Raw genomic sequence first — 11263 nt, 5'->3', positions numbered from 1 at the left:
TCTGAGACCATCTGGGGGTTTTTTTTGCCATTCTTAAACTGTTAATGAAAATATGGGGAGAGGACCGCACCTGAGATCGCAAGCAGCATTTTCCGTCGTGCTCCAAATGTGGTGATACCCAGCTCCTTCAGGTCCTGGTCAGTGAGCGTGAGGAACGTCTGCAGGTCAATCTGTAAGACAGACAGGACAACTGCTAATGATTCTATGACCACTGGAACTAGCCACCCTATAACGTACAGAATCCTGGAGGTGAGCAGGTACAACAGTCAGTATGGAATTAGAAAAGGGCTTTTTGCTGAAGTGAACTGTAACAAAAAGTAATAGTTTGACCAAACATGACAACATGGCTAAAAAGTATGGAAGCTAGCAGCTGCCAATGAGAATTATGTCATTCACGTAATGCCAATTGCTGGTAAAATTTACTTATCATTAACAATGTTAGCATTTTTGACAGTGCTATTTTAAATTGTTCACAGTGCTTAGGCCCAGAATGTCCACTGCCCTTGAGAACCGTCAAGTAAGTGCTTTTGTTGCAGTCTAGCTCACTATATAGCTGATTTGGGCAAGAATGGCACAGTCTTCAATAATGGTTCAGGTGAGAAAGAAACTGAAAAGAAAGGAGGACTGGTTGACTGTACATGAGTGCATGGCTTGTCAGTGGAACCTTCTGACAGGGGCCTAAAGCACCACAGAAATAAGATCCTAACTTGGGCCTCTTGAAGAACTGAATTCTGGACCTTAAAGCCATCACGGTCCAGGCGTACAGAGTATCTATCCTCCCTTTACCTAGAATTGTGGTATGATGACAACATGGTCAGTTACAGTGACTGAGTGAACCCCCTCTGTCCTAAAGATTGCACCTCCTGCTGCTGGAAGACGTCCGTGTACTTCCCCAGGCCCAGCTTGCTGAATAGCTCCGGCAGATCTGAGCCCTTCAGGGAGGTGCTGAGGTTGCAGCCATTGCTCCCTGTCACCGAGGAGATGCAGTCCATGTAGTTGCTGCTGCTCAAGTAATGTTCCACTGTAGGGGAGGAGCACCGTCTCATTAGGGAACAGCCCTGTTTCACCCACGTTAGAATGGCTAAAGCATCATAGCACAGGGCTAACGCCACTTTACCGGTCTTGTTCTGCTTCCTCTTTGGGCTGATGGGTGCTGGGAAGTCGCTGGGCACTGGGATCCCGCTCCCGTTCCTCTCCCTCCAATTGTCCGAGTCGCTGCCGTTTCCCACACCTTCCCTGCTTCCGGAGCGTGACAGCGATAGCGGCGAGCCCTGCCATGACATACGGCCCTGTCACCACTCAAATAAAGCCCAATGCTCTGGTAGCTCAGTGATTAAGCTAATATGAGATCATTCATATTTTTATTCATCTTCTAAAGGGTCAACCTGGCAACACAGAGCGCAAGGCGGAACCAACCCTGGACAGGTTGGCAATCCACTGCAGAGCACACGATATGAGATCAGAAAGGCCTGTTCTGTCGTCCTGCGCTTCTTCATAACCTACCCACTAAATTGACCTCAGATCAGAGAAGCCTGCACTCTCTCCCTCTGTACATGCTAAATCACCCCAGGGTGACCCCATAACCATTACAGCACATGTGACAAGAAGGGAAGTGGCCGGGCAGTACCTCATACGTAGTGGACATGGCTGGTTTGTAGGACACGTGGTGGGCCCTACGCAGCTCCTTGATGGTCTCCGCGGGCATGGACTTGGAGAATCCCAGACCGCTCCATGTGTTGGTCGGAGTGCGCACCTCTGTCACCACTGGCTTCTTCAGCATGGCTGAAACACGTTACAAACGCACCACTGCTGCCTCAGAGAACCCACTTCTGTGCTTGAAATCCAAAAACCACTACCATCAATCAAGAAAAGCCAGCCAAGGCTCCTGATTTTATATTAAAAGCTATGAAAGAAATGTCTATATACAGTTTCATTAACATGATTGTATTACCATAGCAATGGCAAACATTCAAGGTCCTCACTGAATACATTCTTTTATTCAAAATGCCACAGTTTACTGTTTGGTGGGGCAGATGTGTGGCCCGCACCACACGGCATTGAGAGAGACTCCATTAGGTTTTTATGACATTTATTGCAAATGTGATCCATGTCTGTAATGACATACTGCACCCGGCCAGATCATCTGCCCTTGGAAACTAAGCGGGGCTATTCCATCCTGAGCTGGCACAGGAGACTAAACATATCAGGTTGCACCACTTTTCTTACTAGTGGAGCTGTTTGTTATCCTGGGTGGACAGAAGACTTTATCATGGATAATAAACTATACAGGCAGGCTAGGACTTTTCGTGGGCATTTGATTGGTGTACCACATACCTTTGGTTGCCAGTAACTTCTTCTGCTCATAGTCAAAGGCCTGAAGAGGAAGGGAGAGCACAGGAGAATATTTAGGCTTTTGGGGGTTGGAGGGGGGCGGTTGGTGGTGGTGGAGGAACACTGACCAACATACTGGTTGTCAAAATGCCTCACATACTGCAGGAGCTAAATGTTGCCTCATTCTGTCACAAGCATTTACTGCAATTTCATGCACAGGCTAACATGACATGGTGACGTCTCCAGAGACTGGAGTTGACGGAGAAGCCATATTATTAACACATGGGACAGCAGGCCAGGCTGTGCACATGAAGGGAAGCTTCTCGGCAAGGTCAGACAGCATGCAGGTCCACCTGCACCCAAACGGTTTGTGTGCACCGAGCCCATTCCCAGAAGTGACTGCCTGTTTGCCGTGCTGTTATGGGGGTGGGCTACATGGTGGGGTGGGGGTGGGGCTGTTCGAAGGTGGGCAGGGCTGTAAGAGGAGGGAGCTGCAGTACCTGCATGTTGGTGAAAGGGGCTTGCGGCGGGAGGCGGATGCGCTCCGAGTTCTGCTGGGCGGCTCTCTCGGCCGCCCTCTCGCTGCCTGGGGCTCGCTTGTCAGACACTGGGCTCTCCGAGGCACTGGAGTCAGAGTCAGAGAGCAAACAGTCTGAGCTAGAGAGGGAGAGAGGCAGGGAAAGGGGGAAGCAGAAAAGGACAGGAAGAGAAAACAGTGTGCTGTGACAAACAGGACAGAGCAGGACAGTGTGCTGTGTAGTGTACCAGGGCAGACCTAACTCTATACGCATAAACCTGGGCAATTAACAAAAATGGAAAATACGGTCAAAAGTCAATTAACAGCATTATAGAGACAATATCAGATCCTTCACAGTTAATGAGCTCCATCAGCTCTCTGTTAAAGAGCATTTCTACAACAAAGAGCAAATCTACTACTCTGCCTCTGTTGTAGTCTGAAGGAGAACTAACGTTTAAAGAGCTTTGCTTCCCAATCCAGACAAGCAATTTGGAAAGAAACAATTGCACATCAGATGTTGACCTTACAAGCCATTTTAGAGCACTAAGACAGGAGAGAGATAAACAGAAGAACGAGACTGGGAGGTGAGAGACATAACCGCATGAGACCTGCAGTACTGCACTGCTAATGCTGCCATTGTCTCTAACTGGTTATTTCTGAAGCTAACAGTCTGTCAACACTCTTACACACTTCACCACAACACCCCTCAGGCACAAAGGCACACAGAAAACGGTTTGCAGTATTTATTGTGCTCACGGGACTGTGTTGTGCATTTGTGTGTATTTTTGTACATGGTGTGTTATAGGTATGTGTGTGTATTTGTGTGTGTGTGTGTATATGTGTGTGTGTGTGTGTGTGTGTGTGAGTGTGTATGTGTGTGCATGCGTGTGTGTGAGTGTGTATTTGTGTGTGTGTGTGTGTATTTGTGTGTGCATGCATGTGTCTTTATGTGCGTGTGCGTGTGAATGTGTGTGTGTGTGTAAGAGTGTTTATTTGTTCATGTGTGTGTGTGTATTTGTGTGTGTGTGTGTTTGAATGTGTGTGTAATTCTGTGTGTGTGAGTGCGTGCATGTGTGTGTTTGCATGTGTGTGTGAGTGTGTGTGTGAGTGTGTGTGTGTGAGTGTGTGTAAGTGTGTGCATGCGTGTGTGTAAGTGTGTGTGTGTGTGTGAGTGTGTGTGTGTGTGTGAATGCGTGTGTGTGAGTGTGTATTTGTGTGTGTGTGTGTATTTGTGTGTGCATGCATGTGTCTTTATGTGTGTGTGTGTGTGTGCATGTGTGTGTGTGTGTGTGTAAGAGTGTTTATTTGTTCATGTGTGTGTGTGTGTGTGTTTGAATGTGTGTGTAATTCTGTGTGTGTGAGTGCGTGCATGTGTGTGTTTGCATGTGTGTGTGAGTGTGTGTGCGTGCTTGTGTGAGTGTGTGTGTGAGTGTGTGTGTGAGTGTGTGTGTGTGAGTGTGTGTGTGTGTGTGAGTGTGTGTGTGTGAGTGTGTGTGTAAGTGTGTGTGTGTGTGTGTGTGTGTGAGTGTGTGCATGCGTGTGTGTAAGTGTGTGTGTGTGTGAGTGTGTGCATGCGTGTGTGTGAGTGTGTATTTGTGTGTGTGTGTATTTGTGTGTGCATGCATGTGTCTTTATGTGTGTGTGTGTGCATGTGTGTGTGTGTGTGTGTAAGAGTGTTTATTTGTTCATGTGTGTGTGTGTGTTTGCATGTGTGTGTGAGTGTGTGTGCGTGCTTGTGTGTGTGTGTGTGTGTGTGTGTGAGTGTGTGTGTGTGTGCGTGTGTGTGTGCGTGTGTGTGTGTGTGAGTGCGTGCATGTGTGTGTTTGCATGTGTGTGTGAGTGTGTGTGCGTGCTTGTGTGTGTGTGTGTGTGTGAGTGTGTGTGTGTGTGTGAATGTGCGTGTGTGTGTGTGTGTGTGAGTACGTGCATGTGTGTGTTTGCATGTGTGTGTGAGTGTGTGTGCGTGCTTGTGTGTGTGTGTGTGTGTGTGAGTGTGTGTGTGTGTGTGTGTGTGTGTGTGCGTGTGTGTGTGAGTGCGTGCATGTGTGTGTTTGCATGTGTGTGTGTGTGTGTGTGTGTGTGAGTGTGTGTGCGTGCTTGTGTGTGTGTGTGTGTGTGTGTGAGTGTGTGTGTGCGTACTGTAGATGAGAGTTCTTGGTGCCCTGCAATAACTCCACAGCCTGCCTCTTGCCTGAGCCTGTTTTGCAGGAGGCCAGCATCTGCTTCAACTCACTGCTGCTGCCCGAGTGAGAGGGGCTCCGTGGCATACCCACCTCCACAAATGTATCAGAGCCTGGAATGCACACACAGACACACACAGACACACACACACCCCATTCTTTCATTCTTTCTGTAAGAGTCAGACATCCTTACAGACTATAGCTTGATCAGTTTCGTTGTGATGGAACGAGTGCCTGCTGCCCTGCTTAAGGTTACGGAGAAAGAAAAAAACAAAAACAAAACTCTAACTGAATTGGCTTGTGCACTAAGTGGGGAAGGGAAACGCATACCCATCTCCTGACCTATGGAAGTGCAGCCAAGTCAAACAAGCCTTCATTCTCACAGTGAAAAGGTACAGAAATGCTTTACACTCTATTTTTCAGTCATACAGGAAAGAAAACCCCAACCATTTGGAACCAAGCATGCATTAATACATAAATGAACTGGCCAAAGTCAATACAGGCTAGTTTTAATCTGGAGAAGGTCAGGGGGTCATTGCCAATCACACCATTCACAGAACTTGGCCACTAAGGGCTTTAAACAAACAGAACTGTGGTTACTTCAGACAAACACTACGTTTACTAGCCAGGACTACAGGATTTACAGGACACTCACACTGTTTTCAGGGTTTAAACATTGATCAAGCGCAGTTGTTTAAGAGTCACTGTTGCTTCAGTTCTAATATCTAACCCACTAGCTAAAGCATCTTCCCTCTGGGAGGGAGTGCAGCCTCTAAACTAAATAACAAACCTTCAAGCAGATAATCTTGCAAAAACAAAGATGTTTGCCAATATTACTTGTTGACCTCAGTCAGTGTCAACTGTGAAGAATGACTTTATGTGCATCTTCTGTCTGGGTGGTGAGGGAGTACCTTGATCCTGGCTGGACTTGCTGGACAGAGGCTCAGCTGGACAGTGGGCGCTTGTCTCCTGGACAGACTCTCCATGAGCCGCATTCAGAACCTTGTCAGCCAAGGATGCAGCAGAAATTCTACTGTACATGGGGTGCTGCTGCAGTGCACACGCACACACATGCACACACACACACACACACATGCACACACACACACACACACACACACAGAGTTCAAGAATGCACAACAAATGCAAAAGATGTGCAACAACAAGACATGCCAAAACACATCATATTTGAAAATATTCATAGTTCCCTAGCACTCATCATGACAGAGGGTAGGTGGCGGGCGTCACCTTGCCGTTGAGGGAGGGCACGGCTTTGCTGCACTCTGGGACTCCGTTGACCTGTGAGTCTATGGGGGCCAGCCCAGGCGGTGGAGAGGGCGTGTTCTGGGTGAAACTCTGGACTCCAGACAGCAGGATGTTGGTCAGTGTGGCCTGCGTCGCCGGATGGATCATGAGTGGTGAGGAAAAACCTGCAGGATTCAGAACAAGAACCATCCTTACCAACCTGTGGTAGCTCAGTGGTTAAGGGTTAAGGTACTGGAATAATAATCAGAAGGTTGTTGGTTCAAGCCCCACCACTGCCAAGTTGCCACTGTTGGGCCACTGAACAAGGCCCTTAACCCTCAATTACTCAAGTTGTGTTCAGTCACTTTGGATAAAAGTGTCAGTTAAATGCTGTAAATGTAAGCAACCTCTGTATTACAATATAATAATATACACAGGCTATATGTGTACTGCCCACTTTGTTAGAAACACCTTCTTGAACAGTTACAATCTGTGTGGTGTCATACACGGTTTGTGCTAGTCAGCCCCTTTCATGAATGGTCAGTTTATCACTACAGCACTGGATATATTTGGGTGGCAAACTACTCTCAGCCCAGCATTAACACTGACATGTGTAAACACTCCTACATCTCTGACACACCTGAACATTCGGGCCTGTCCAACAGCCACTACTGATGCACTGCTCTGTTGAAAACAGTCTGCCACCAAATAGTATCCAGTCATTAAAAGATTATCTGAAATAGACCAGAATTTGGCCAGCGATAAACAGGCTCGCATGGCAACAGATGGACTACAGTGCCCATCAGGCAGGTGTACCTCCTAAAGTGGTCAGTGAATATAGGTGTTTGTAATAATGCAGTGAGTGTAGATCTTTAATATACAAATAATTCAATCAGACATGACCTGTGCAGAGCTGTGTATGAAGGTGTAGATGTAAGCCCAAATGAGAGATACCAAGAAGAACAGAATAAGCAACATGCAGCAGTGCTGTGATGACGCCTCACCCCGTGTGCTGGACCAGAGCGTGGCACTAGGCACTGCAGACGAGGGAGCATGTAGGGGGCTGATGGAGCTATTGAGGGCGTTGAGAAGAGAGTTGGGGGTGGTGGGAGCACTCAGAGAGGAGGCCGTTGGCCCCAGCAGCCCTGAAGGAGCGGCAGAGGGCAGAACCGTCAGTCCTACCGTATCTTTTCATCACAAGGACAAGAATGCACCACTTGCTGATAAATTACAACACCACACTGAAGTGAACATGAGGTTCTTACCAAATGGGTTCGTTATTCACCACCAAAACCATTATATTGATGAGTAAGAGTTGGTCAGTATATTTAACCTTGATACCAGTTTTTCAAGGAAGTGTACACTTACAAAACCATTTCATAATATGCTGAGCATACCCGACCTGGTATGAACAAATATATCAAAGCTTGACAACATTTCTAAATTAATAAATACATACATACATTCAATACATAGTATCATAAGCAGCACAAGTCCACGTGTCGGGGGGGAAACACAAGCCTCTCTTACCCAGGCTGGTGAGGCCCAACCCGGCTGAGGTGAGGATGTCCAGGCCCACGGGGCAGCTGAGAGGTGGGGCGGGGACAGCTGGAGGACTGCAGGTGGAGGTGGAGGAGGAGGTGGTACACATTGACACCCCACTGCACTCCAGCCTCAGGAGGTACCTCCTGGCTTCATACATGTTAAGAGCATTCCTCTCCACACTCTTCACTATCACTGACTAGATTGGGCAGAGGGGCAGAAGAAAAGAGAGAGAGAGAGAGAGAGAGAGAGAGAGAGCACAAAATGCAAAGTAGGCACCACTTTTGCAATTTGTTCCCCTTCTGATATTTTCTTTGATAACTGAATACAGTGGTATGTGTAATACTGAAAATTATTAGAATTTAGAATTTCTACTAAACCTGTACAATATGGAAAAAAATGTACATTACAATAAAGAGAGATGGTGGGTTTCACTTGAATGGAACTGAACAGAATCTGAACAGACAAGTAAACGCCACACTGTACTGCACAGGGGAGGAAAGCAGTAAGATCGCCCCCTACTGTTTGCATTGTGCCACAATCGTAATTTAATTTAAAGAACTAATTTGCGAATAGGACTAAAATATTGATAATAGCCATTTTACCTGATATCATATAATAAAATTGATCAAAAGGGAATATGGGGGGGTGAATGTTTTTAACTGGGGGGATGGCAGCTCCTCACATGCCCCCTCAAATCAATACATTAAAACCATTCTTGCAAATCCTTGTGACAGTAAAATATAAGCCTCCATTATATGTTCAGCACATTTATTTCTGCTTGGTGGATTGTGTAAACACTGAGATTTATTAAACACCCGCAGATCACTCAGTCGGAAAGTCTAAAATTGGTTATAATGTCCAACACAAATAAAAGCAAGTGATTTATTGTGGAACTCACTTAGGTATTGCATCCTTCTGCAAGATTAATATTGAAAAAGGCCAATACTGTCATACCAACTAACAAACTATATATTATGAAGTGTACTTTTTCCCCCCTTGGTTTTTTCTCTGGTTGGTTAAGGTACGCTCCAGGTTTACTTACTTTGCCTTCTGTTAAATTCAAGGCTTCTTGTCCGAACTTAGTTGTTTGTATGCTGTTAGATGTATTGTGCACTTCTAGGCATCAGCAGTGATCCCTGTATTTCTACAGTATTCTAGTTCATCGGTATGTTGGACTCTAACCTACTCTACTGTACTAGGATGTATTCTTTGTGGAAATGACAAAATACTTTTGTAAATCACTCTGGATAAATATGTCTGCTAAATGCGGTAAATGTAAATGTAAATGTAAATGTACTGTTAACTGACTAAAGGCATCAGCTAGTGAAGGCCTAAGTGTGTGTTTGGGAGAGCTTTATTTGTGTGACTGAATTTACCAATCAATGATAACTAAGGATCTTATATGAGTGCCTTTAATTACCACGTGGGACTGAGAGCACACGTCCGATGCCGACATGGGCATTTTTTTATAAATGCTGCTTTCACAGTAAAAAGCCCCATTAAAATGAAAGAGCAACTCGTACTGAGGAAGCCCAAGGCCAACTGGAGAACTGGAGAAGAGGAGAAGAGGAGAAGTATGCTCTGAAAAGGAAGGATGGAGATTTATGTTCTGTTTGACAGGTTAGAGTGGTGCCTTCTAGTTAAAAACACAAGATCCTGTTTCCCCATGACTGTGAGCAAGGACATGAAAATGAATACTGCAAAAGTCCCCACATCCCGTACCATAAACCGCACACACAAATCCTACAAGCGCCATGGCGTGCGGTTTGTTAAAATGGTCCGACCACACCTCGAGAAGTGCCAGTCCGCCAGGCACCTTCACGGATTTGATTCCTGAGTTATAGGCGAGGGTATAATGTTATAGGGCTTTTGTGATTCTCGGAGTGGTTGGAGGAGATGTGGTGGTGGGGGGGGCGGGGGGATTTGTACCTTGCTGGGCTGTTTGGGTTTGGGCTTGATGCTGATAAACACATCCAACTGCTCCATGAGGGAGGCGATGCACTGTGGATCTACGGTGACGTCCTCTTTGATATCAAACATCAGAACCAGCGGCAGGCAGCCCTATGACACACACACACACACACACACACACACACACACACACAGAGCAGAGGCAGACAGTAAGAGAGAGAGTTTCAGCACAGGTTTAAGTCATTCAGTTCCTCAAGCTTTAAGCACCTCAAGTGTTATTTGGCCAAAGTCCTAAAGCAGCAAAGCCACAGTTCTTGTACTGCTGCCCGTTTCCTTGCGGATGTGCTGAAAGGACAAACAGCAGGTACATGTGGGAGGAAAGGCCACTCTGGTACTGCTCGGAAGATTCTAGAACCTCGCAACGAACCCTGCATGCTCATTCATGTGAAAGGCTTCCTGAACCAGGAGCAGACATTACCACTCCCGGAAAACCCAGCACAGTTTGCTTGTCCCAAACACACAATTGTAGTCTGACTGTAGTCAGGCCTGCAGTTAGTTACCAGTGTGGGTAGGTAAGTGTGGCAGAGCAGAGAAATCCCCAAACTGCACTGGACTTGTAGGTGGACACCCGTGTTCTAAACACAGACGTGACAGTGAATTATTCCAAGTGGGCTGACTGCGTTTCATTTTGCTCACGTGTGTTTGAATGCGATCCTGTGGTGCCGTGGTCAGCCCACATGGTTTTGAGCGGGCTAGCTCTCGGGCGGGACAGACCGTCTGCCTCTCCTAGCCAGAGCACATAGCTATGGAGGGGTGAAATATCTCTGCATGGTAATTAGTTTACTTTGCCATGGAGCGTGGGAGCAGGGGGGTTAAAATCTGGATTAAGGATCCTGTGTTTATGTGGGTCCCCTTTTTTGTCTCCATCACTGCCACCACACTTCCAGTCTACAATGACCCGCCCCCCCACTCGCCTTATTCGTGATATCTGGCTAGAGGGCCACAGATTTGAGAAAGACCTCCATGACAAGAATGGGTCAGTGCTGACTTGCTGTTCTCTATTATGGCTTGAGGGAAGAATGTGGGGACACACACACACACACACACACAGGAAAATAAAACAAAAAATGAGGAACAAGGCAGACAGCAAGGAAAATAAACAGCAAAAGGAAGGAAAAATTAGGACCAAACAGACAGGAGGGAAGTGGAGAGGAGATGACAGAGTGAATACCAAAACGCTCACCATGAGGTACTGGCGCGCCAGGCACACAGAGTCGATGGTGCCCTGGATGTAGACGGTGGACTTCTTCTGGGGGCAGTTGGGGTCGGGGAAATGGACCTGGGCACCAGTGCGCTGCATGACGTGCTTGACGTTGCTGCCGTTGCGGCCCATCATGGACAGGTGGTGCTGGGGTGCGATGTCCAGCTGCGTGCTCACCGTGATGGCGCTGGCCAGGCTGCCAGCCAGGTGCTCCAGCAGCACGGCCGTGCCCCTCTGCAATGCGACCACCACAACACGCACGAGACAAGCTCA

At 47.0% G+C, this 11263-nt stretch overlaps 1 protein-coding gene across 9 annotated transcripts in view; it reads right to left on the bottom strand.

Moving 5' to 3' along the window:
• bicc1 (BicC family RNA binding protein 1) overlaps positions 1-11263 on the bottom strand; it is a 54624-nt gene that overhangs the window by 5826 nt on the left and 37535 nt on the right. For 5 of the 9 annotated variants that reach the window (XM_027009398.3, XM_027009395.3, XM_027009396.3 and 2 more), the window contains exons 8-20: positions 10973-11224; positions 9748-9879; positions 7804-8014; positions 7278-7418; positions 6277-6458; positions 5940-6078; positions 4988-5141; positions 2832-2988; positions 2335-2374; positions 1628-1782; positions 1118-1271; positions 861-1021; positions 71-170 (exon numbers count right to left, since the gene is read on the bottom strand). In XM_027009398.3, the coding sequence (XP_026865199.2) occupies positions 71-170; positions 861-1021; positions 1118-1271; positions 1628-1782; positions 2335-2374; positions 2832-2988; positions 4988-5141; positions 5940-6078; positions 6277-6458; positions 7278-7418; positions 7804-8014; positions 9748-9879; positions 10973-11224 (1978 nt within the window). The remainder of the gene's footprint in view (positions 1-70; positions 171-860; positions 1022-1117; positions 1272-1627; positions 1783-2334; positions 2375-2831; positions 2989-4987; positions 5142-5939; positions 6079-6276; positions 6459-7277; positions 7419-7803; positions 8015-9747; positions 9880-10972; positions 11225-11263) is intronic. The other 4 variants (XM_081697424.1, XM_027009397.3, XM_081697427.1 and 1 more) reach the window with 2 other exon arrangements.

The sequence above is a fragment of the Electrophorus electricus genome, chromosome 15, assembly GCF_041902795.1.
Source record: "Electrophorus electricus isolate QZ-2024a chromosome 15, ASM4190279v1, whole genome shotgun sequence".
NCBI classification, from domain to species: Eukaryota; Metazoa; Chordata; class Actinopteri; order Gymnotiformes; family Gymnotidae; genus Electrophorus; species Electrophorus electricus.
Note: the sequence above shows the minus strand (reverse complement) of the source record. Positions and strands in the feature narration are given on the sequence as shown.